Here is a 27,124-nt window from a genome sequence, read left to right on the forward strand (position 1 = left end):
ATTTTTTCAGTACACAGATGCAGTTTTCTGGCTCATAATTGTTAAAAACCAAGCTTATGTATTTTTTACATTTACATTTTTCATTTAGCTGACACTTTTATCCAAAGTAACTTACAATAAGTATTCAACCATGCGGGTACAAACCCGGAACAACAAGAATCAAGAAAGTAAAATTTCTTCAAAAAAGCCAAACTACAAAGTGCTCAACAAGTAAGTGCCATTTAAGTGCTGATATATAGTTAGTTTAAAATGTTATTCAAGGTATAGTCGGAAGAGGTATGTTTTTAGTTTGCGGCAGAGGCTGTGTAGACTTTCTGATGTCCGGATGTCGATGGGGAGCTCATTCCACCATTTAGGAGCCAGGATAGAAAACAGTCGTCAGAGTGTTCAGCTCACAGTGAGGGTGCAACAAGCCGATCGGCAGATGCAGAGCGGAGTGATCAGGATGTTTTGAAATGGAGGCGGGCAGCCACTAATAACCAGTGAAGGGAGCGGAAGAGCGGAGTAGTTACAATAGTCCAGGCGTGAGATGACAAGAGCCTGGACCAGAACATGTGCCATCTTCTGAGGGAGAACGGAACGTATTCTCCTGATGTTGGCACCATGAATCTACAGGAATGTGTTGTTGCAGTAATGTTGTCAGTAATTGACTGTCGAGTACCACACCCAGGTTCCTAGCAGTATGGGTGGGGTCTTATGCGTATAACTCACAAAGTTAAGCAAGATGCGAAATAGTTGCTTAAGAAACATCAAAACTACAGTTATATTTCAGTTACTGTTGCTCAGATGTCAAAGTGCATGTTAAGACTCTATTTCTTAACTTTGTAAGGGAAATAGAGAAAGTTTTCCATAAGATGCTTTATTCCCCTGCGCGTGTGTGTGTGGTTTCTTGTACAGCTGTCTTTGTGAGGACCGGTTTACCGAGTGAGGACATTTGGTGAAAGTGAGGACGTTTTGGCAGGTCCTCACTTTGTGAACCCCTTTAATGGACTGTTTGGGGGTTAAGACTTGGTTTAAGGGTTAGGGTGAGAATTAGGTTTTGGTTTAGGTTATGGGTTAGGGTTAGACATTTAGTTTGGATGGTTAGGGTTAAGGTAAGGGGCATTATGCAATTTTGCTGCTTATTCCGGCTGCAAACTTAGCACATTATGTGTTTTGAGTAATTTTTTCGGGCTAAGTCCGACAGACAGACAGATGGAAGCATTATGTTTTCAGTTTGTCCATCTGTCCGTTGCATTTTCGTGAAAGCAATTTCTCTGGGTGACTTTGATAGAGATGGACATAAACACTCACTTGGAATCAAAGATAAACTGATTATAATTTAGTGGTCAAAGGTTGAAGGCCAAGGATACTGTTTTCTTCCTAAGTGCACATTGAAGGGCACATAGTGAACATATTTCACATTTTGTCAGATACTGACTGTGACATTTACCTTGGGTGCCCACCTTGAAACTCTGGTGATTGCAAAGCACCTCTGTTCTGCAGGCTGTGTGTGAGCCATTCACGTTCTTAACTTTGTAGCTTCTTTGCAGTAACAGCATTGTCTACTGACAAGGCTGCAACGTCATCGGTTTCTTTCACTTAGACACTGCAGAACCGGACAATCCCAGCTGACATTGGGTCAGAGGCTGGGTACAGCCTGAGCAGGTGACTAGCCTATCGCATGGTCAACATACAGAGACCAAAAAACCATTCACCATAGCTTTCACACCAACGGTCTCCAACCAACCACAATCTGCATGTCTTTGGAGGAAACCCACACAGACACAGGGAGAACAACCAAAATCCACACAAAAGACCCCGGCCAAACTGGGATTCAAACCATAAACCTTGTTGTGAGGCAACAGTGCTAACTCAAAGTGTAGTGGTTCACAGATAACTTCTATTTTGCCCCAAAAAATGTAAACCCAAATGGTTATAAACTGCAATTTAACCGGTTGTGAAGTGCTTTCACTGCATGTTTTATCGATTATGCTCAAATACAACAGACTGTGTTGTTTGGTATGTGAATATTTCAGCGATCAAACAGTTTGAAGGCTTTTTAAATTAGCCATTCAACTTCTCTCTAAGCTTTTTTCTAAGCTGCACAACACTGTAGTCCCCAGTTCAATATGTTATGTGACAGGATTTCTTTCTGGCAACTGTGACAACCATGAGCATTTGTACACGCACACACAGCATTTGTGTCTGTTTATCAGCAGCTCCAGTTTGGGCTCATCCATGTCAGGCAAGTGAAATGTGAAAGGGTCATTAAGCCATTTTTTCGGCTGGCACACACTGCTCATCATGACATTTTAGTCGCCACACACTGCTCCATGAGCCCCAGGCATCACAGGCTGCATATTTTACACATTTCTGTCAGAATATTTTGTGTGTGTGTGTGTGTGTGTGTGTGTGTGTGTGTGTGTGTGTGTGTGTGTGTGTGTGTGTGTGTGTGTGTGTGTGTGTGTGTGTGTGTGTGTGTGAAGAGAGAGAGAGACATTACTTGATTTTACTGAAGTAGATCTAAAGGCTCATCATTGCTGATCAGCTCACATTTCCCAACCAAGTAGATGAGAAAATCCAGCTCTCCGTTATTGCCTATTGTACTCCTCCAGGTTTAGTAGACTCACAGACAGTCCAGTTAAATACAGCTTAGCACTTAGCACATTATGACCTCATGTTCTTCTGAACGTGGTATATCAGGAACCCCTTATAGGGAATGTAATTAAATGTGGCACAAACTCAAGGATGAATTGATGACTTCACAAACCCTTCCTTGCCTCGTGTTCGTGTTATTGTCTTGACAAAATCCTTTCAAATTTAGACTCACAAACTAAGTGATTAGAGTTTCCTTTCCAGAATTCAAAGGTCAAGGTCATGGTGGCCTCACAAATCCTGCTTTTAGTCTCTTTAACGTGATGTCTATCATCTGCTTTTCAGGAGTTCTTCAAATGTTGTCACATGGACTCAAAGATTAACTGATTATATTTCCGCAGCCAAAGGTAAAAATTACCTCCTGAGTATGGGAAAAAATGTACAGGTATGTAGACTGATACTGGGATGGTCGGCGGAGACAGCCAACTGCAAGGGGGTAATCCTAGTTTCAGATGTGATACTGATCTGGATGATGGACAGTTGTGGGGGCGGGCATGGAGAGAGAGGTGTGGAGATGGCCCATGAGATCAGTAGCTGGTGTGTTGATTGGCATGGATGGTGCATGTTGATTGATAACAGTCTCGGCAGCCAAACACAACAAAGACAGACGGCCACGCCACCCTGTTGTATCGTGTTTGTACCGAATGACAGGAAATATGTTTAGTTTATTCAAAATGTTCAATTGTATACTTGCTGCTTTATACGCCATTTATAAATATTCAACAGTGCCACAAGTGCAGGGCTTGAGTAAAGGAAACAGCTGCCTAGAAACGTGCAATAAACTCTAGATAATCTCGGTAAGTTTGATTTCTGTGTTGATGTGAAAGCATCTGAACTGAGAATCTCCTGCTTGGTTCCTCTTGCTTGAAAGATAAATTACGGAGAAAGGTTGAAGTCAAATGTGCCGAAATTCTCCAGAGTTCATGTCTGAAAAAGGTTTTAGTTTCTTTGAAGCATTATATACACTTTTGCAGCTTATTAGTAATTTATTTGGAGAGTTAACTAACAACTCATTATCACAATCAATTTGTTTGAAAGGACCCTGTGTAAAACCATTTGCATCTTCATTTTTTTTCTTAAACTGAATCAAGGGCATCTGGGAAACACAGAGGTCCACAACTAGCTCACTAGTGTAGACCAGGGTTCAGTCCCCTGCAGCCATGCCTCTGGCTGGGTGCTTTAATGAACCCATTTGGCAGTGCATGTGGAACTCATGTTCTGGCTGCTGCTGGTGGTCATTTGTTGTGCTCGCACAGCTGCAATCCATTTTTTATGGTACTACATATCAAAAGTCTGCTATGAGTCAATGGGAGGAACTGTCAAAAATATCATTAATGTAGAGGTATGTGACAATCAGACCTTATTACTGACCGCCTGATTTTGAAGAAACAGTCATATCCAATCCAATTCTTTCTGTTTCTCTTGTGGCATTACTCAAATTCATTTTTCTCCGAAAGCGTTTGCTCTCATGTTCTCCCTTGTGATCTGATGTCTTGTGACTTCCACTCTTGTAGTCTCGGGATCCTCTGGCGCTGTGTGACCTGAAGAAAGAAGTATCCCCCAGGGTCTCGGCTGAGGACCTGATTGACCTCTGTGAGTTGTCATTGGCTGGCCCTGCCAAGAGGACTAAAGCCGGCAAGCCCAAAATCATCGCTGTCGACATTCGCAATGTGGAAGAGTATCCTTACCATTCCTGTGTACTGTAGCTATGAAATAGGAAATATGGAGACTGAAAATTTATAAAAGATCTGACAGCAATATGTAAATCATCTGCATTACAAATATTATTGGGAACCAAGTGGTTGACATGTTTGGTGGAATGTGTTAGTAGCTGTAAAAAATCTTTAAAAGAGAGAGGGTTGAGTAAACCTTTGCTCTTCAGGTGATTTTTAGAGAGTCCATCAATTGTGTCACTCGATGCTGCACACTTGATGTTCATACAGCTCAGACCTTCCATAGTTTCCTGCAGTTTCTTTTGAGACTATACATTTCTGGATTTTTAGGTTCATATTTTTGCAGCGAACAGTATCAGAACTGACATGTAGCAGCATCAGCTTAAAGTGAAATTCTTTCTATCTTGCCTTCTCAGCTCCCCAATTTCTCTTTTTTATTTGTTTGGTCAACGACACATTATGCAATGAACTTTTCACAACCCCCACAGCAAGCAAAGTTACATCACCACAATTCAGTTTCACTTTTACGCCCAGAATGAGAAGTACTGTTGGGTATCATGGGGATGTGGGCTGATGCATTTTCAAAATGGCCAGACAACATATCTGTTGGCTGCTTAGGAAAGTGGCCGACTATGTCCTCAGATTTAAACTATTCCACCTTTCACAGTTTAAACAGTTGCCCTTTTCTTTTCACATATGTACCTCCTCTGGTGAAAACATGAAGGATCTGTGGTGTTCAGTGCATGTCTGAAAGCAGCTATACAAATTGAGCCTTTGTTCAGGCAGGCAAAGAACAGCCGCTGATCTCAAGCCATCTCACATCAGCTGATGGCTCAGCTGATTCCGTTCCATGTGGCAAAACTCACACAAGACGGCTTGTCGCTTCCTCTGAAACCCATTTTGCTTCTCTCTTTTTCAGACTGTTTAATTTATTCTGTTTCATTTGTTACTGATGTCCGCTCTGTTCTGTTCCCTTTTGGGGTCTTGCTGCCACTCTCCCTGCCTTCAGCTTTCCATGTAGGCATACGGAAGGATGTAGAGGTGTGCTATCTCTGTCTCAGGCTTTGCATGTATGCAAGCGGAAGGGCAGAGAGTTCCCAGAACAGAGCCATACAACTTTTGCATATGAAAAGCTTCTGCTATAGTGACCCAGAAAACCCTGTTCATAAACAATTCTGAGCACTAGAAAGAGTGAAGTCCTTCAACTCATCAGTGGAAAGGTAATTGTCTGAGAGGTTAAAGAGCCATTAATCAATAAGGATTAGTGGATAGACTGAGGATTTTGAAATGGTGGTTCCTCCAGCCAATGTTCTTCACTCGAGGCCCCATCGGCTAAATCACCTGGACAAAGGGGATCTGAGCACTTTCACAGAACTTTCACTGTGAGATAGGCAAAGCCCTGTTGTGGGTGTGTGCGGTCACAAGAAGAGGACTAGATTAAGAACAATGTGGAGGAAATCAGTGTGATCTAGATTGACCTCTTTAGTTGCCTGCTGGAATGTAGTGGCATGTGCCACTCCTAGTTTCAGGGGATTTTTACTGTACTCTGCTTTATGTTTGCCATAAATTATATAGCAGATGTGTCAATATACAACTCAGGATGAGTTCAATGTCATTTTCTCATGTATTATTATTTAATTACAAACCACTCTTCGGTTGTTCGCTGTCCCTGTGCTGATAAGCTCTTATTTTTCTGGAAATCTTTCACTAAGATCCAGTCCTTATTTTAGTTATCTTCTTTTCTGCTGAAACCTTCCCTATTGTGTCCCCCTTGTCTATATCTGTTCAAACTGCGCTCCTTAACTCAACTGCCTCCAGTTTCAGCAAAGGCCATATTTCTGGCAGCATAAATATTCCCTCCAGCACGGCCTTCAACCCTGACGGGGAGCTGGTGCAGTGTCCTGCAAATGGAGTCCTCCAGAACTACAGAGGTCGTGTCATTGTGGTTATCAGCCACGTCATGAAGAATGCTGCTAAGGTGAGGAAGCTGCCACAGGAGCACAGATACACCAGTGGACAGCACAACAGCAATACACACTATTTAGACTCAAAGAGTTGTCTGATACATAAAAAGTGTATAGAGTGTTACCTTCTATAAATAGAGTTTTTCTTTATAAATATACTGGAAGGTATGAAGGTAAGACTAATTAGATTTTAGTTTCAAAGACAATGTGCAAATATTAGCAGAATTTGTTTGGCTGGTGATTTGTCGACCTAATATGGTTGGCATAAAATATACCATTAATGGTTGAGTAATATCAGAAATATTGAGAGAACAGTGCAGATAGATTTGAGATAACATTGGGTAAAACTTTTGCACCGTTAAGGTATACCTTAATCTGAGAGTTTTATTAATTAGTTGATAATATATATTTTTTTTTAAACGAATGTTGAGTGGAAACATCAAAGAGATACCATTAACTTGTGGGGAGACAAACACTGTTAAAATATTATTTATTATAATTTTTCACCACAAAGAGGTTTATTAATTCATTTATTTTTATTCTGAGCTTGAACGCAGCCAAATACCTAAATATTTAATTCCAACTGGATCCAGTCGTACTCGTTCCTGGTGTCAATTCCCCTGTGGCTCATCTTAATCCCAAAGCTCCCAGTTTACTCCAGTTTGCTGTTGAATTTTGAGCTTTGCTAGTCGCAGTGCTTTAGGGATGGCAAAGTCCGTCCATTAGTTTGTCCAATACTTTGGTTCAGACTTAAATATCCCTTCTACTTTTTGGATGAATAGGTGCCCAGATAGTACGTACACGGTTGATCCCTCCATGTTTCAACGACTGTTGGATTTTAACCACTAGGGGAATTATTAACATTTCATATAGGCCATCATCAGATCAACAATACATTTTTATTCTAAACTTTATTCAGTATTTAGCTTATGACCAAATACTTGCAAAATTAATGACAATCTTCTTAGCTGTACTTTGTGTATAGTGCTACTTAGCAAGTGCTTGTGTGCTAGCATTGGAACACATGGTGAATATGGTAAACATACCCACTAATCATGTCACGGACATGAACAACAGAAGATTTGGTCGATTAGGCTGCCAACTGATGGAAATATCATTTATCTTTCAGTTTCTCTCAATATACTTTCTTTAACATCACTTTCTTTTGAGGGAGACAAACTAAACTCTACCCGGATTGCTATTAAATTCTAGGCTATACTCTCATCAGGTAGTTCACAATCTTAAAAGATTTTATTATATATAAACTAAAAAATCAATGTTTATGTGAAGATTCTCAGTCATCCAGGAGTTGCACATCACACTCTTGAAGAAGTTTCACCTCTCCTCCAAAAGGCTTCTTCAGCTCTGGAAATCAAAAAGGGAATCAGTATGGGCGGTGTTCCTTCTCTCCAGCATTTGTCATGGAATGTGACATCTCGTGTTGTGGACAGGGTCATTTCAGGGCAATGAAGGCAGACCTAAGGGTCAACTTGTCTCCTCTGAAGTCCCTCTGATCATCCAGCTGGATCACACTGGCATCACTGGTGAACTGCACAAGAGCAGGTGTTCAATGAGACTGTGCTACTCTAGTTCACTTTATTGTTCTGATATGAAGTAGAAAGAAAACTTTAACCTTCTTCCTTTTCTTGAAGACACTGCATTCGCCAAGGATGACACAGTATTTTACATAAATCATTTGGCCTTAGTGCACAAAAATATCTTTGCTCGCTTCAGCATAACAGAACAGAGAACTATATCAATCATAATTAATTCTCCTTTTGTGCTCTCTTTGGAATAAATTAGCCAAACTTAAATTTAAAAACTCAGCAGGGATATCGCCTCAGGCAACATCCCAATTTAGAAAAGATATCCTCCTTCCATATTTTGGAGAAAGGTTGAAGTCAAATGTGCCGAAGTTCTCCAGAGTTCATGTCTGAAAAAGGTTTTAGTTTCTTTGAAGCATTATATACACTTTTGCAGCTTATTAGTAATTTATTTGGAGAGTTAACTAACAACTCATTATCACAATCAATTTGTTTGAAAGGACCCTGTGTAAAACCATTTGCATCTTCATTTTTTTTCTTAAACTGAATCAAGGGCATCTGGGAAACACAGAGGTCCACAACTAGCTCACTAGTGTAGACCAGGGTTCAGTCCCCTGCAGCCATGCCTCTGGCTGGGTGCTTTAATGAACCCATTTGGCAGTGCATGTGGAACTCATGTTCTGGCTGCTGCTGATGGTCATTTGTTGTGCTCGCACAGCTGCAATCCATTTTTTATGGTACTACATATCAAAAGTCTGCTATGAGTCAATGGGAGGAACTGTCAAAAATATCATTAAGATAGAGGTATGTGACAATCAGACCTTATTACTGACCGCCTGATTTTGAAGAAACAGTCACATCCAATTCTTTCTGTTTCTCTTGTGGCATTACTTCTTCAAATTCAATTTTCTCTACGAAACAGTTGCTCTCATGTTCTCCCTTGTGATCTGATGTCTTGTGACTTCCACTCTTGTAGTCTCGGGATCCTCTGGCTCTTGAAGAAGTTTCACCTCTCCTCCAAAAGGCTTCTTCAGCTCTGGAAATCAAAAAGGGAATCTGTATGGGCGGTGTTCCTTCTCTCCAGCATTTGTCATGGAATGTGACATCTCGTGTTGTGGACAGGGTCATGTCAGGGCAATGAAGGCAGACCTAAGGGTCAACTTGTCTCCTCTGAAGTCCCTCTGATCATCCAGCTGGATCACACTGGCATCACTGGTGAACTGCACAAGAGCAGGTGTTCAATGAGACTGTGCTACTCTAGTTCACTTTATTGGTCTGATATGAAGTAGAAAGAAAACTTTAACCTTCTTCCTTTTCTTGAAGACACTGCATTCGCCAAGGATGACACAGTATTTTACATAAATCATTTGGCCTTAGTGCACAAAAATATCTTTGCTCGCTTCAGCATAACAGAACAGAGAACTATATCAATCATAATTAATTCTCCTTTTGTGCTCTCTTTGGAATAAATTAGCCAAACTTAAATTTAAAAACTCAGCAGGGATATCGCCTCAGGCAACATCCCAATTTAGAAAAGATATCCTCCTTCCATATTTTGGAAAGTAAAAGAAAAGTAGATCTCCTTAATTGAGGAGAGTCTGGTATTTTTAGGAAGCAGCAGCAAGATCTCACTGTCTGACAAAGAACTCCAAAATGCCACAGTTGATAGATAGGTGAAGAATTGATCTGAATAGAGATTGAGAAATGATCATCAAGCTATTTGTAAGGTGTTAATGGCTCGTGTGTAATTGGCACATGGTCAGAGCTCTAAAATTGTGGATTTTGTGCTTCTGATATTTTGCACAGAAATCATAATGCGTGTCAAAGTTTGTTCTTTAATAAGTAATTGTCACCATCCTTATCAAAAGAGACGATCATCAGCTTCATCGTCATTCAGGCATTAGGCATGATGCTTTAGAGTGTAGTGTTTTAAAACAACACAAAACCCCCACACCGACCTCACACCCCACCCTGACCAACACTGCACTTGAAAGTCTACATTTGAGATTTATGATGAACCCCAGTAATTGAACAGACCTCTCAGTCGTACACATCTCAAACTTAAAGGTCGATAAGGACTCGATTGTGGTTAAATGCCATTCACACTTCTCTGCAATGCACCAGTGGCCTCATCATTAGCTCTGGTGCCAAAAATGAGTCCACTCAATGTGTGGTCAGGCTTTACTGTAAACCTTTAACATTTAAACCCTATTGGCATTCAGAGTTAAGACATTTTAGCAAGCTGATTCTAAAAGTTTAAAACTGTTTGCCAAAACAAACAAAAAAACACACAGATAAAAAGGGATTTGTTTGGTTGCGTGTTTTTATACTTCAAGTTTCTTAATAATTAAGTAAAGCTTTGGATCACAAATTCAATCCTAACTATCCCTTTGTCCTTCATTGCATCACAAATCTTCATTCTTCAAAACTTTTCTTTGTGTTGTAAACTTAGATTTTATGCAGAGGTTTCTTTACCAGATTTTCTGAAGAAGAAGAAAACAGCGTGCAGGTCATTCTGAAGAAGAACACATATGTAAACTCTGGCTACCCTTGCTCAATGAGATAGATTCCATGATCCTAAGAGGGTATAAGCTGATCTAACATTGGTGTAGTTGAACCGCACCCTCTGAAGACTGAGGCCCTTGGATTACACTGCTCAAATAAGGAGTAACATCAAAAGTATAATCTGTTTATTGTAACTTTACAGTATATCCCTCCAGTAACTCCACCCTAATTGATAACTTTGTAGCTCCCAGTATTATGTTTAGTCTGATGTTTCGTTTTTTATGTCTCCAGGCTGCCGAGGCTGTCTGTCCGTCCATCTATCCCATTCTTCTAACATACAGTATCTCAAGGAAGCCTTGAGGGAATTTCTTCCAATTGTTCATTTGGACTCACCGAGAACTAATTCGAATTTTGTGGTCAAAGGCCAAGGTCCTCATAAACTCCTTTTCGCTTTGTGAACATTACATCTTAAGAATGCGATAATATTTGGCATAAAAGTTTTAATAGACTGATCGAATAACTGATCATGTTTAGGTGGTCAAAGGTCAAGGTCGCAGTGGCCAATTGACAATCCACAATACAAGCAAGTTTTTTTTTGTTGCCTTACGTACATGAATTAAATGTAATGACTATTTTTCATGGCATTGAAGCATTTTAGGGACTTCTTTATGTCTTTATTTTCACATAACAAATTTTGTACTGTCTAAGGATTTTCCCTTTTTTTTAATAAAAAAACAAATACAAATCAACATTTTTATATATATATATATATAGAGAGAGAGAGAGAGAGAGAGAGAGAGGGATAGAGAGAAATAAATACAAACCTTTATACGCATATACAAGTAGAAATACAGTTTAGTTTCTCAAGCAACACAAATAATATTGCTGTGATTACTGCTGTGGAACCGCACATAGCAACAAAAACAACCAATGACGCTTTTCCCATTATCTTGGTTCCTTTATTATCAACAATATGTCGCACAAAAGTCTTTCCATGTTTGAAAATAAAGCTTAAATTTTGTGGGACAATGTAGTTTAGAAACCGTTGTATATAATGACTAACCAGAAACGATTCCACTGACAGCTATTAAGTGACATATCTGTGGACTGTGACTGTAGATAAATTATCAGAGAGAACATCATTTACCCCAATGAACAGGTAATATTTTTTATTGTAGTATGTCTTAAAATGTAAGTTAAGCTTCGCATCTCCAATTAAATCCCTCCTCTTGGTCTTAACTTGACTCAAATACCAGAAGACTAATCATTGATCAGTTTCAGATTTTGCAATAAACATTTTTGTGATAAGCTCCTTTTATCAGATGCAATGGTTTTCTGAAGAAACGCTATATACACTTAATCAACTGAGCTTTAACCTGCACCCTATGTGCAAATAGGCAAGTTTAATCACACTTGCTCAAGTTCAAACATTCTGGAGGTCTTTCCAAAGAAGAGACACTGTGTAACATTAAGCAATGGAGCACTGACCTGCACATTGTCTACATATGAGCAAGTGCAAACAGTCTGCAGGTCTTTCTGAAGAAGGGGGTACAACAAACAAACTGGTGCTTTACGTAATACCTTTTGAGCTGACAGTATTATGTTCAGTGTGATGTTTAATTCACATTATTCCATCAACTCAAGAGGGAGATTAATGGATGGCTGGATGGATGGAGGATATTTTATTAAAAGATAATGTTAGGTGAGAACAGAAGTCTCTGCATTACCTGCTGGAGGCATTTCCAGTCCCAACGAGTGCTCTGTCTTTTATTCCAAATTAATATAGTTCAATTTCTTCCTTAAGGTTATTTTTGGAATAACCTTTTTTGAATCCCTACAATGACATTAAAGGGTCCACTAAAAAAATTATAATTCACTCATTATCCACTCGTCACTATGCCGATGGAGGTGGTGTTTGAGTTCACAAAACAGTTTGGGAGTTTCCGGGGTAAACGCTGTTGCATCCGAATCCTATCAAATTGAAGTAAATGGTGACAGATTCTTCAAACGTAAAATAACAGCATAAAAAAACATAGAATGCCTCAATACTGCTCCGGTGGTGTCATCCAAGTGTCCACAAGCCCAAGATATTTTTGTATAGTAAGAGAAAATGGTGACGCACTGTCCATCTTTATGTACAGCTACGATTGAACCCAGATATTTATGTTTGAGTTATACGAGGTAACAAGTAGCCTACCTGCAAAAATAAATCTCTCTCTCTCTGTCTTCTGAATTTCTCTCCAGTTTGCAGCACATCTGGTCAAGGTGAACTTCCCACGGGTTTGTATCTTGGATGGAGGCATCAACAAGCTGAGGCCCACTGGACTCCTGACTGTCCCCTCCCCTCAGATCTGACACTTTTCTCAGCTTTATATTAACTAAAGGGATGAGTGGAGGGAACGTACAATGCATTTTGAGCTGATATTAAAGTGAAAAAAAAAATGATCACACTTGTATCAAGACGTTTTGTGGAGGACTTTACACATTCTGATCAGACTGTGATGCAAAACAACAACCTGGACTGAATGAACTGAAATATTGTAATTTCTTTTTTAATAAAAGTGAAATAATGAATTATTTCTTCTCAACTGTTGTGTGTTGTCTTATCTTTGCCCTGATAAATTAATTTCACACGGTCTGAGGGGCTGATCCTTTTGTATCAAGAAGGTGTTCCAGAGCCTCACTAGTAACCAAAATTGAAGATCAATTAGAAAATACATACACTAACACATATACAGTATATATATATATATATATATATATATACAGTGCCTTGCATAAGTATTCACCCCCCTTGGACTTTTTCCCATTATGTACTGTTACTAACTGGAATTCAAATAGACTTAAATAAACTTTTTCCCGTTTGATCAACAAAACATGCATAGTACTTTGGAGGTGCAAAATAAATTTTATTGGGACACAAACAATAATGAGAACAAAAAAGTTGACATCTGTTGGGTGCATAAGTATTCACCCCCCTGTGTCAATACTTGGTAGAACCCCCTTTCGCTGCAATTACAGCTGCAAGTCTTTTGGGGTATGTCTCTACCAGCTTTGCACATCTAGAGATGGAAAGGTTTGTCCATTCTTCTTGGCAAAAAAGATGAAGCTCAGTCAGATTGGATGGAGACCGTCTGTGAACCGCAATCTTCAAGTCTTGCCATAGATTCTCTCTTGGATTGAGGTCTGGGCTTTGACTGGGCCATTTTAAGACATTAACATTCTTTAATCCAAACCATTCCTTTGTAGCTCTGGCTGTATGTTTAGGGTCATTGTCCTGCTGGAAGATGAACCTCCGCCCCAGTCTCAAGTCTTTTGCAGACTGCATCAGATTTTCTTCAAGGATTTCCCTGTATTTGGCTCCATCCATCTTTCCCTCTATTCTGACCAGTTTCCCTGTACCTGCTGAAGAGAAGCATCCCCACAGCATGATGCTACCACCACCATGTTTCACTGTTGGGATGGTGTGCTCAGGGTGATGGGCAGTGTTGGGTTTTCGCCACACATAGCGTTTTGCATTGAGGCCAAAAAGTTCAATTTTGGTCTCATCTGACCAGAGCACCTTCTTCCACATGTTTGCTGTGTCTCCCACATGGCTTCTGGCAAACTCCAAACGGGATTTTTTATGGATCCCTTTCAACAATGGCTTTCTTCTTGCCACTCTTCCATAAAGGCCAGATTTGTGGAGTAGACGACTAATAGTTGTCCTGTGGACAGATTCTCCCACCTCAGCTGTGGATCTCTGCAACTCCTCCAGAGTAACCATGGGCCTCCTGGTTGCTTCTCTGATTCATTTTCTCCTTGTCCGACTCTTCAGTTTGGGTGGACGGCCTCCTCTTGGTAGGTTTGCGGTTGTGCCATATTCTTTCCATTTTCTTATGATGGATTTTATGGTGCTCAGAGAGATATTTTTTTATAACCTAACCCTGCTTCATATTTCTCCACAACTTTATCCCTGACCTGTTTGGTGAGCTCCTTGGTCTTCATGATGCTGTTTGTTCAGTAATGATCTCCAACAAACTCTGAGTCCATCACAGAACAGGTGTATTTATACTGAGATTAAATTGCAGACAGGTGGACCCTATTTACTAATTATGTGACTTGCAAATGTGACTTGTGAATGCAATTGGTCGCATCAGATCTTTGTTAGGGGTTTCACAGTAAAGGGGGTGAATACATATGCACTCAACACTTTTCAGATTTTTATTTGTAAATAATTGTGAAATCCATGTAATATTTCCCCCGACTTCCAAATGATGCACTATTTTGTGTTGGTCCATTACATAAACTCACGATGAAATAAATTTTAATCTGTGGTTATAACATGACAAAATGTAGAAAAGTCCAAAGGGGGTGAATACTTATGCAAGGCACTGTATAGGAGGAATGTTTTTGCTTAGCAGACAGACCCACCTCCAACAGTCTGGGGATAGTTCAAGGCAGGACAAAACATATTACCTGCTATGAGCCCCAGCCCCCACCGAAGGGCCTGGGTATGGCTCACAGCAAACCTACAGCTAAACCCCACAAACAACCTGACCTATGCTCCCAGTTTTCTCTGAGATTCCGTTCTGACCTCACATGTGATTGTTGAAAGTGTGATTATTAATTCTTGACAGAATTACTGCAAAAAAAATTTGTATAGTCTATGAGTGAATGAGAGAATTTAATTTGTCAAATTCTTGATCATAACAATCACATGTTTTATTATCTGCAATGAATAAAGAGAAGAAGATGAGGTGAGGAGTTGCATCTCCAGTTAGTTCTTAAAAAAAAAAAAACAGGAACGGGGACTGAAACAATCCTGTTTCTACGAAAGCTAGTTTCACAGAATTTCTTAATGCCATTGTCTGGTCCCAGTTCAGAATAGAATCCGATTAGAGAACTGCCAAAAAGCAAACATTTGCATTTCTTAGTCATGTTACAATTGTTTAACAAACAATTAGTCATTGGAACTAACAAGTCCCACCCACTAAACTGGATGTATAAAAAGAGATGATAGTGGTGAGTCCCATCAACGAAACTCCTAGATCTCTTCAGCAAAGGTAAGAGAGATGACTTTTTGAAATGATTTAAGTCTGCAATGATTTGACTGCAAAAGATCAATAAGAAAAGACAAATGTAATAACCTTTTTTATTCTAATTGATTCTATGCACTCAGGCTGATTTAGTGACTTTAAACATAATCGTTACTGACTGAGAGTGATTAATGTTATTCCATCCCTACCAGGATTCTTCAACTTTCCAGGCTGAAAATGGTGAATTACGAAGTAACAGTTTACACCACCAACTGTGCCTTGGCCGCCACCTTTAACAATGTCTACATTAAGCTGGTTGGCACAGAAGGGGAGGGCAAACGCAGCTGGCTTAATAGCATCAAAGGGTCTCTGGCCCTCTTCAGAGGAGAAGTAAGTTTGGAGTATCCCTGTTAATTTAAAACTCATAGCACACTATTACATTTTCTACATTTCAGGCAAGTTGTAAGGCCATCATGTTGTGCTTTATTCTGTCCAATTCACTTTATCTCCACCTCATTGATAAATGTTTTCAAACTGTGTCTGTCATTATCCCAGGTTGCACATTTCACTGTCAGCTGCCCCAAATCCCTTGGAACATTGTTCCTGATAGAGCTGGACAAGCAGAATTTCCTAGTCTTCCAAGACTCTTGGTACCCCTCTAAAGTAGAGGTGAGATCCCCTGAAGGAGACACATACTGCTTTCCTGTCCACCGCTTTATCGCTGACCGTGAGGTGCACCTCTTCAGGGAGGGAAAAGGTTTGTGAAAATTAGCTGTCCCACATCTTGTGTGCTATTTACTGATAACAGAAGAAGAACAAAGGTCCCGCAAGTCAGTGGAGGATCTAAGATTTGTTCTAAATTGGGGGCCATGGAGGGGCCACAATTTACACAGTTAAAAGGCCTGATTCATTAAGGTGCACATTTAAGGTATTTATTATTACTGTTACCTGTATAGCCTTGAGCAAAGCCATACACCCTTGACTATATTTCGAAGAAGCTTAGAAAATAAAAAAATTACCAACTTGTTATACTTAATTTTTTTAATGTTGATAAGGGAAAGCAATAGCTGCATAAACGTTAGACATCATCAAATACATTTCAAGGTTGTACATGAACTCGACTACACAAAATTAAGACCCTTCCCATTATGTGATAAGTGCGGACAGGAAACAGGTACCCTTGTCCATTAACTATGTCCCAAACTCCACTCCTTCTGGTCTCCAATGATTAACTTCATATCAAAGGTTTACAACAGATAACAACACCCGACCTCTTTCTTGCTACATTTCGAGTATCTGTGAACTCTCCTGTAGATAAACATATTGCACAGGCCATCTCACTTTGCACACTGCCAGCAAAACGATTAATTTGAGAATCTGAGTCAAGCCCCAACATTTTTTTTACATGGAAAGCTTTTGCTATACACATGCAGATAATGAAATGTCTTCCTAAAAATATGGAACACACTTCTTGACAAGTGGTTGACAATTCAACAGAAGTGAACCGACTTGTATGTATTATTTTCCCTCTTTCCAATTTTACATTTACCAAATGTAAACTATTAATTTACATTCTTGTTTACTGTTTGTTCCAGTGTAATTATATGTTCCTCAATCCTGTTATGTTTTAAACCTTGTTGTGCTTCCTCTTTTAAGCTGTGAAAGCCTTTGAAGAAACCCACGATCTTGCCAAGTACGCCAGGGAGCTGGAGCTCATTGGTCGAAAAGAAGACTACTGGTAAGAGATCAGAGCTTGTAAAATGATTAGCATTGTATGCCTCAAAGCTAACAGGCACCCAAATGCATTACAGTACAACTTGCAGTGCCCAAATATAATATTAAATACTGGTCGAGTATTATATTGCACACTTTAAATTAAAATGTTAATATTGGTTTACTCCCCTGTTTTCTCTAGCTGGAAAGAGTTGAAAGAAGGACTACCTCACTGCATTAAGGAAACAAATCCTCTCTCTCTGCCTCCTGAGGTTAGGTTCTCCTACACCAAAGATACTGAGTTTTTGTGGACTGCAGCAGTTGGGTAAAGTCCTAAAATTCCCACAGATATGTATTTATTGACCATTACGCTGACTGTTTGTCAAATTACGAAATACTTTTATCAAATTAATAGAGTTAATTATTTTTCATTTTCTAGGGAGGTTGAGCTACAACTGAAAGGACTGGAAAAACGAAATGAACCATGGACTGACATTGACGCGTTTGATCAGGTGTTCCGCTGCAAGATGACTGACATATCAGGTACTGTGCTATCATGATAGATTAATTTGATACTTGATATTGTATGCATTATAATATACACGACAGGTGCGCAAGTCCTCCCCAGCTCCGTGGTTGTCTGACTTGGTGCGCAGTGAAGTACAGACCTGTTTCTCTTCTCTCCTTTCTTTCCAAACCATCAGAATGTGCTATCCTTATTCAACTCTCCTCCTATTTTCACCAGACCAACCTTCTTGACCCTCACTAGTCTGGTTTCAAGGCAAGCCATGCAACTGAGACTGCCTCTGAGCAACTGCTCAAGCAGCCTCTTTCTCTCCTCTGTCCTCATCCTTTTAGACCTTTCTGCTGCATTTGACACGATGAACCACCAGATCCTTATTTCCTCGCATCAGGATCTGGGTGTCTCAGGCTCTGCTCTCTCCCTGCTCTCATCCTACCTCAAAGGCCACACTTATCGGGTAACTTGGAGAGGATCTCTGTCAGAACCTTGTCCTCTCACAACTGGGGTCCCTCAAGGTTCGGTTCTGGTTCCTCTCCTTAACTCTCTGTACACCAACTCTCTCGGCTCTGAGATTCACTAACATGGCTTTTCCTACCACAGCTACCCAGATGACACCCAACTAATTCTCTCATTTCCACAATCTGAAACACAGGTAGCAGCATGGAACTCTGCCTGTCTGACTGATTTCTCTCCGTGGATGTCCGTACATTACCTGAAAATTAAGCTTCCTTGCAGTGAAAGGCTCTCCCACACATGACCCTAGTATTACATTGACATCTCCATGGTAGCCCCCACCCAGACTGCTAGGAACCTGGGTGTGACACTCGACAGTCATCTCTCCCTTACTGCAAACATTGCTGCAACACCCCGCTTGTGTAGATATATATGCTGCAAACCATCAGGAGAATACATCCCCTTCTCACTCAGAAGGCAGCACAGCTTCTGGTGCAGGCTCTTGTCATCTCAGGCCTAGACTATTGCAACACCCGCTAGCTGGTCTGCCTGCTAGTGCCATCCGACCTCTGCAGCTCATCCAGAATGCAGCAGCTTGAACTCAGGAAGGTCTTAAACCTTCCTGAGTTCACTCACTCTCCTCGCACCTCTGCTACCTTCACTGGTTACCAGTGGCTGCCGGTATCCGTTTCATGACACTAGTACTTGCACACCGTGCTATGAATCAATCAGCTCCAGTCTACATCCAGGACATGGTCAAACCTTACACTCAAGCCCGTCCGCTCTGAATCTGCCAATCGGGTTGATGTTCTCTCACTGCGAGCTAGCCACTCAACAAAATCACAACTGTTTTCTGCCCTGGCTCTCAAATGTTGAAACGATCTCCCAATTTGCAGCAGAAGATCTTTGCATCTGCAGATTGAAAACACATATCTTCCGACTCCACTTTAGTTAAAAAATATATTAATAAATACAAAAAATTGCACTTATATGGCACCTACATGTAGCACTTGTAGTTTGGCTTTTTTTGTCAATTTTACTCACTTGATTCTTGTTGTTCTGGGTTTCAGGTTGACAGAGATGGTTCCTATCGCTCCTCTTTTAAACCTTCTGTCTTCTCTGGCCAAAATACGTACATTACCATTCTAAACAATGTTCCTTGTCCTTGATTGCTGAGGAACTGGCTATTTATCTAGTAGCATCTTTAGTTTGTTTATTATTTGAAAAAAGTTGACACAGAAGGAAATGTATATGCGTTAAAGAAACATCAAAACATGCCAGTGACAAGCTGCACAGTCTGTAAAGACTTACTGATGTAGCCTGATAATAAGGAATTACAATAGTCTGTGTAACAGATTGTTCTTTTTTTTTTCCTAGAATATGTCGAGGAACATTGGCAGGAGGATGAATTCTTTGCCTACCAGTATCTAAATGGTGTCAACCCCATAATGATCAGATGCTGCAAAGTACTGCCAGTAAACTTTCCTGTCACTGATGACATGGTCTTCCTCCATGGTCAGGGTAGCTTAACGGAAGAAATGGAGGTGACGTCTCATACTGACTGCAAATTTCTTCATATCTTATTTATCTTTGTGATAAAACAATGTTTTGAACCCGATTATCCCATGATTTTCTCAATCTCAATATAATTTCCAACAGAGAGGCAACATATTCCTTTGTGACTACAAACGTTTGGATGGAGTGACAGCAAACAACGTCAATGGGAAGAAGCAGTACTTGATGGCTCCCCTCGTCCTGCTCCACAAAAGAGAGGACAAGTTGATGCCAATTGCTATTCAGGTGAGACAAGCGCTAAAACATGGCTCATACACAATCTATAGGTTTGAGTATTGATCCAGGTAGCTATCACTCAAAAGGATATAGAAGCATCTAATTTGCTAAAAAACAAAACAATGGAAACTTCATCAGCAGCAGCTGGAATTAATTATTTCTGTCTCTGTTGGATTAAATTGATCCAATACCCATGTCTCTCTATCTTGTCCTGTAGCTGAAGCAAACCCCTGCAGACGACAATCCAATCTTTCTTCCCACTGACTCTGCGTATGACTGGTTGATGGCCAAGATCTTTGTGAGAAGTGCAGATTTCCAAGAACATGAACTCAACGTTCACCTGCTGCGCACTCACCTGCTGGCTGAAGTTTTCGCAGTGTCACTTCTGCGCAATGTGCCAATGGTGCATCCACTGTACAAGGTAACATAATCTATCCACAGAAGTTAAAGAGCCATTGAGTATTTGTGTTTTACATAAAGTGCCAGAATTTCACAATGCAAATGAGAAGGAGGCATTAAGATTTCTGTTTTTGACAAACGATGGTGTTAATAACAGAGTGTCCTCTTTCTCCCAGCTCCTTGTACCTCACACTCGCTACACTCTGCAAATCAACATCTTGGCTCGACTTGCTCTAATTTCTGAGAACGGAGTATTCACAGAGGTACAAAAAGACCACTACGCTCTGAAGATCTACAATTACACAGCAATTTGTTTTCTGTCATGTCTTTTTACTCAATTCCCTGCCTATTTGACTGTTTCCTAGTTTGCAGCCTCTGGGGGAGAGGCCATGTTCACAATCATGAAGAGATCACTGTCCTCAATGACCTACAAGTCCCTCTGTATACCAGATGACGTTGAGGAGCGTGGGGTTGGGAACATACCAAACTACTACTACAAGGATGATGGACTCCAGCTTTGGGATATCATCTTCAAGTATGACAGACATTTAGCATTTACATTATCTCACAAGCAGCGAAAAAAACTTTGTAAAACCCGGCATAATAATTTGCTGGATGAAGTGATGGTAATGAGGACAGATTAGCTGGCCAGCACAAAGGCAACACATCTGTGTCAATGAGATTGCCCCGCTAACAGAGAGCACCAATCCACAAAGGAATGTAACCTGAAAATACAAATATAGGATTTGAGGGTTCATTTTTTAGATGTTATTCAAAGGGCTGTGAGGTATCACTCTGATCTGACATTATTTACACTTCACTGCAGCTGTATTAGCCAGTATACTGTAAATATGAGTCAACAAATTTACTTTAGTGAAAACAGCAATACTGAGGATACTATACATATTGTATGTGAGTGATCATGCTCAACATGTCTCCATCCTTTCTTTACCAACAGTTTATTATTTGAAATTATTCGCAATAGCTTTATTCACTGTAGATTAGCCAAAATGGACCTAAAACCCACCACGAATAGTTTCACTGTCTGTGTTTTTTATGGAGAAACGTTTGACTCTGGTGATAATAGAAACTAGTCGGACTGTAAACAGTGTTTGTCAAATGTTAAATGGAGTCTTGGTCCAAATATCCGCTGTCTACAATGAAAGCCCTAAAATATTGTTTGCTTCTGCCAGAGGATTATTCGTCGTGAGAGTATTGCTGATGGGCTGCGACCTTGTATAATTCCCTCAAAACCACATCTGCTTGTGCTTAAACAAAACAGAGGCAACAAGTTCATTAATATAAGTTGTGCATTGTGTTTCCCCCTGCATCCAGTTTTCATGCTAAGCTAAGTCACTTTGCTGTAGAACCATAATTAATACATTTTTTCATCTAAATATTGGCAAGAAAGTTAATAAGTATATTTTGTCTGGTTACCTTTTCAAGCAACATGCTAACCTCCCATGAATAAAAACAGTCACTAAAATTATCTGTTGAAGTGATGGAAATCAAATTATCTCACATTAGAGCCTCTTAGTACTATAGTGTGTATTAAAATGTGTATTTCCAGGAGGAATGTGTTTAACAGTACTTTTCAACATTTGTCCAAGGTTTGTGGAGGGAGTACTCAGCTACTACTACAAGTCTGACGATCTGGTTGTGAAGGACTCTGAGCTGCAGGACTGGATTCGAGACATTTTTGAACATGGATTCCTTTCTCAAGAACAAACAGGTGCCAAATACCCAAAAATACCATGAATCAAAGATCACTTTGTCTGGTCATTTTAACATTGGACATGTTCATCTTTTAGTAATGCAATTGATTCTCTGTTCTCAGGAATTCCACAGAAATTCTCCACCGTGGCTGAGCTGATCAAGTTTGTCACCATGGTGATCTTCACCTGCTCATGCCAGCACTCAGCTGTGAACAGTGGACAGGTGAATCCTTTTAATAAACTGGGATGATCAATTGTAATGGTGCTGAGTGGTTAAGGTGGATGGACATGGATGAATGAATTCTGGTCAAATAGGTGATATCTGACCTTTACAGCAACCTTGAACATAAACAAAAAACTAAAATGTTTATATCATATCATTTGGTAATAAGCACAAATTATGAAAAGAAGTGAGCAAAAAAGTAAAAATAAGAATAGTATAGATGGTAATTGTAATTCATCCTGAAACAATTATGTCTCGTCCGAATTCATTGGCAATCCAGCAGAGTATTGTTTGGAGACATTCCTCAAAAAACCTCCAGACATCATGGTGCTGCTGGAGGAAAAGGTCAAGAGATCATGAAAGTGATAAGTGGTTATCCTTTTGGGTCCTTCAATGTTACTACAATGTATAATTGCAATCCATCCAATAGTAGTTTTTAATATAAAAATATTATAAATATAGAAATAATTCTGGAACTAAGTAGTTCAACGACTGATCAAGAGACTGACGTCCCCACAGCCTAGCCAAAAGCGTTTCTGAAAACTGCTTTTAATTTTTCAATGGTGTCAGTGCTACTGCCTCATAAAGTTTTAACCAGTTATCATTTCTTCATTGTAGTATGACTATGGTGCCTGGATGCCCAACACTCCCATCTCCCTGCAGCGTCCTCCGCCAACAACAAAGGGAACAAAAGACCACATTATGATGCAGACTTTGCCTGACATCAGCACCACAGTTAAGGGCATGTCCACCATGTGGCTGCTCAGCAAGGACTCTTCTGACTTTGTAAGTTTGCAAGATTTCATGAAATATTATATACATCATACCATTATTACATAAATCATAAAATCATACCATTTTTTATTCACTGAAAATCAGGTCCGTCTTGGCCAGTACCCGGAGCAATATTTCACTGAGGATTTTCCCCGCAAACAGATAAAGGGCTTCCAGCAAGAACTTCACCTGTTGAGTGTTGCGATCAAAACCAGAAACGACAAATTGCGTCTGCCGTACACGTACTTGGATCCAGCCAACTTTGAAAATAGTGTTGGCATTTAAGCACTAAAATGAGCAACCTCGTCAGCTGTTGGCCTAATTGAGCGTCACATTAATGAAAGGGAAAGAACTTCTATATTCTGTATTTTTCAATCTTACTACACTGTGTGCACAATTATTAGGCAAGTGAGTATTTTGACCATATTATAATTTGTATGCATATTTTCCAACTCCAAGCTGTATAAACTTGAAGGCCTATTGGATTTAAGAATATGAGGTGGTGTGTATTTGTGTAATGAGGGAGTGTGTGGCCTAAGGAGATCAACACCCTATATCAAGGTGTGCATAAGCTTCTTTTCCTCAGGCAAAACGGGTCAAAAAAGAGTTTTAACTGAATCTGACTTTAACCCTATTGAGAGCATGTGGGCCCTTCTTAAACGGGAGATTAACGGGAGATTTACGGTGAAGGAAAACAGTACACCTCTCTGAACAGTGTCTGGGAGGCTGTGGTTGCTGCTGCACAAAAAGTTGAAATAATTGTGGACACATAGATATTCTCCTAAGAAAGCCAAAACCTCACTTTTACTTTCTTAAATATTCAGGTTTGAGGTTTATTAACATTTTTGGATTGACCGAGAGCACTGTAGTTGTTCAATAATCAAACCAATCCTCAAAAATACAACTTGCCTAATAATTGTGCACACAGTGTATATGTTGCGCTGTGTCTTATATAACTCTTCAATCAAACTGCACACTCTTGTGAAAATCAATTTTTAAATTTTTTTTCCTCATCCTAAATATAATAGATATAGATAGGCTTATACAGATATTTATCAAAGAAATATACATTAACATATGATAATAATAATAATTACACACAATATAAAATCCAAGATGTGAAGCTGTTTTATTGTTTTCTGTGTTGACATACAAATTTACGAATCTGATAATACTGTAGAACGTGTATTACAGCATCTATGTCGAGGTTTGCATGTGAGCCAGTCATCTAAATTGCTTCATTGCTGAATTAATCAAGTCACTTTTGTGAAAAACAATGTAAATGGGAAATAATGAAAATTGCTTTACTGTTGTTTTCTTTCCTTTTTGAAATGTTACTGAAAAAAGGAAATAACTTTCTTTCAAGCTGTTTTTCAATGTGCTTTAGGGATTAAATAATCATGATGGTTTATATGAATATCAGATTCATGTTGCTTTTTTACTAATAACAGCAAAGGCCTCAATAAAGACGATACAAAACAACATCTTAATACATTGTCTCTTTTCATTGTTTTTATCTTCACAGATGGATCCTTTGGTTGTAATGTGTAGTTTTACATTGTGAATTTCTACACTCATATTTCTGAGCAACAGTCCTAAGTACTCTACTAAGATGGGGAGCCAAAAGCAGAAGCCACAAGGCAAGACAGTCATCAACATCAATCTATTCTCAGAGTTCTGGTGCTGGTCAATTAATCAACCAATGAAATAATGGGGTTGGGTTGGTCTTTACTTGAAGCATATTAAATATTGCTGCCTCTTTATGACCTACAACAGCAGATGAGACAATCACTGAGAAAAAATACCTTTTTCTATAAACTATTGTCAATGTCTGGTCAGGACGGTTTACTCACGAGGTCAGAAAAATGATTTGCGAAAGTCATAAGTCTCAGTTTAGGCAGAAATTAGGTCTGTGTTTGCAAGTAGCATATATATATTTAGATATATATACTTTATTTTCTATTTTAAATTTTTATATTCTATTTTATTCTATTTTATATTATTTCTATTTTATTTTTTAGGTTGTAATTACTTGAGCATTGCTAGAAGAGACCCTGTGACTCAAGCATTTCACTGCCAGCGACTGCTTTATGTTATTGTTGTGCATTTGATAATACAAATCTTGAATCTTGAATCTTAAATCTCAACAATTTTATAGAGGGTTTTCGTTAGTAAAATAGATATATAATCAGATACAAATTTTCAAATGTTAAGCTAATCTCAAACTGGTTGACCCAACATAATTTAAAATGCCAGTCTTGCATAATTATATGTTTATTAGTGACAGTGAGGATTTGGATGTTTTAATGAATCTGTCCATTTCTGAGCGACCGTCAGTACACTGTGCTAAGATGGGGACCCAAAAGCAGAAGCCACAAGGCAAGACATTAGTCATCAACATCAATCTATTCTCAGACTTCTGATGCTAGTCAATTAATCAACCAATGAAACAATAGGGTTGGGGGGGGGGGGGGGGGGGGTGTACTTGAAGCCCTCACAAGGAGTTTTTGATTCATGAAACAGTCTTCTTTAAATAGTGCTGCCTCTTTATGACCTACAACGGCAGATGGGACAATCAGGGAGAAAAGTTGCTTCTTCTATAAACTATTGTCAACGCCTGGTCGGGACAGATCACTTGTGATGTCAGAGCAACGATTCACGACAGTCAAAAGGCTCTGTGTACACAGAACAGAGAGGAAACAGAAGCATGGGGAAGCTAACCGGGCTACACGCTAGGCTATAGGCTAGGTCTATAATACTAAATGGTTTGGTTAAATCAGCTCTAAAATTGTTAGAAGATTGTCTTTACAGACCAATGGCTTCATATTTTTCTGAAACTTTTTCCTTCCATAACAAATGCACATGCTGTGTGCATTGTGGTTTTTATGACAGGTGACAGTGAAATCACTCCCACTTTTTTTCCTCTAGGTGCCAAAATCAATAGAAATGAAAAGTTCCTTGTCGGACCTAAAATGGATAGTTCACCCAATGATCTACTTACCACTCTGCCGGTGAAGGGTTTGACATTTGGAGTTTCAGGGAGAAACAGCGTAACAGCCAAATTCAATCAAATTTTGTTGAATGGTGACTGATTCTTCAACCGCAAAGAAAACAGCAGAAAAAAAACACTAATAAATGCCTCAAAACTGCTTCTCTGGTGTCCTCCATGTGTCTGTTCATTCAAATTCAGCTCAAAATGGCGTCATTTACACAATGTTTTGAGCCTAAATGTCCTCATCCCAGAGCCACGTCCATGTGCTTCTTCAATGTGATTTGGTGCCATCTTTGCAAGACCTCAACAAACATTTAAATATCATGTATGTAATGTCAAAATAGATATATTACTAAAGTTGCTCTGATCTACTTGTTCAGGTGCATACAAATGAATGGTAGCCAAATTGTATTTGCAATTTTAACTGCATCCACAGGGTGTGCAACTGAAATGGAACACACAGCCTCTCTCAACTTGTCTTTGTCATTTTCTTAGGATTTTAAATTCCTTGTGGCCCAGTGTTAATTTCGTTGACGAAAAATATTCGTTAACGATCTTTTTTCCAAGACGAAGACGAGACGAAGACGCAACGAAAACGGATCTTTGAAAATAAAAACTATGACTAAATCTATTTTAACGTTCGTTGACGAGACGAGACGAGACGAAAATGTTGGTGGTTGACTAAGTCACAATAAGTTTTTTAAACATCATCGTGTCAGGCCGTCATGAAGTATCAGGAGCGGGCGAGTGAGTGTGTCTGTGTGTGTGTGTGTGTGTGTGTGCGCCCCAGATAGCGCACCGGTCCCGAGGCTCCGCCCCCGCCCCGCTCACTCGCTCAGAGACACAAGATCAGAGCTCGTTCACGTGAAGCAGGCTGATTCTTAACAGTGGAAACAGTGAAAACACAGAGTTTCTCTGGTCTCAGCTGCTCAGAGATCAGCCCCTCAGCTTCTTGATCAGAGCAGAAGCTGCAGTTGGTTTCTACAGAGCTTCAGTAGCTGTGTCCGCCTCCAGCCTGACCTGCTCTCACTTTTTGTTTTCATATTTAAAATTAAATATATATTTTTAAGCTATTAGGCTGCAGCTATATGTTTTTATTTATTTCAAAATAGGGTACTTCTTATTTCATACGTTTCCCACAAATATTGGGAGGACTCAAATAACCCTACAAAGTTCTGTGTTTAATTTATTTCAAAGTAG

At 39.6% G+C, this 27,124-nt stretch overlaps 2 protein-coding genes across 3 annotated transcripts in view; both read left to right on the forward strand.

The window, feature by feature from the left end:
* The window catches only part of tbck (TBC1 domain containing kinase), a 39,528-nt gene extending 26,617 nt beyond the window's left edge, over positions 1–12,911 (forward strand). The window contains exons 24-27 of one of the 2 annotated variants that reach the window (XR_008338087.1): positions 4,152–4,315; positions 6,129–6,288; positions 8,795–9,052; positions 12,568–12,911. Coding sequence is in view for 1 of the 2 variants with exons in the window: in XM_053418377.1 (XP_053274352.1) it covers positions 4,152–4,315; positions 6,129–6,288; positions 12,568–12,678 (435 nt within the window). In the remaining variant the exon portion in view is untranslated. The remainder of the gene's footprint in view (positions 1–4,151; positions 4,316–6,128; positions 6,289–8,794; positions 9,053–12,567) is intronic. The other variant, XM_053418377.1, reaches the window with a different exon arrangement.
* Positions 12,912–15,252: 2,341 nt separating this feature from the next.
* LOC128436548 (polyunsaturated fatty acid lipoxygenase ALOX15B) lies at positions 15,253–24,414 on the forward strand. The gene is made up of 15 exons (XM_053418298.1): positions 15,253–15,368; positions 15,554–15,731; positions 15,897–16,098; positions 16,998–17,079; positions 17,257–17,379; positions 17,494–17,597; positions 19,408–19,574; positions 19,690–19,830; positions 20,039–20,242; positions 20,397–20,483; positions 20,586–20,755; positions 21,831–21,952; positions 22,058–22,158; positions 22,777–22,944; positions 23,038–24,414. Exons 1-15 carry the CDS (start codon positions 15,319–15,321, stop codon positions 23,215–23,217), a joined length of 2,079 nt encoding a protein of 692 aa, XP_053274273.1. The 5' UTR covers positions 15,253–15,318; the 3' UTR covers positions 23,218–24,414.
* Positions 24,415–27,124: the final 2,710 nt, after the last annotated feature.

The sequence above is a fragment of the Pleuronectes platessa genome, chromosome 3 (assembly GCF_947347685.1).
Source record: "Pleuronectes platessa chromosome 3, fPlePla1.1, whole genome shotgun sequence".
In the NCBI taxonomy this organism is placed as follows: Eukaryota; Metazoa; Chordata; class Actinopteri; order Pleuronectiformes; family Pleuronectidae; genus Pleuronectes; species Pleuronectes platessa.

Coding starts and splice junctions, on each gene's coding strand:
- LOC128436548 (XM_053418298.1), top strand. CDS start 15,319: ATGATAGTGGTGAGTCCCATCAACGAAACTCCTAGATCTCTTCAGCAA. Junction 15,369..15,553: donor CCTAGATCTCTTCAGCAAAG/GTAAGAGAGATG, acceptor CATCCCTACCAG/GATTCTTCAACTTTCCAGGC. Junction 15,732..15,896: donor TGGCCCTCTTCAGAGGAGAA/GTAAGTTTGGAG, acceptor TCATTATCCCAG/GTTGCACATTTCACTGTCAG.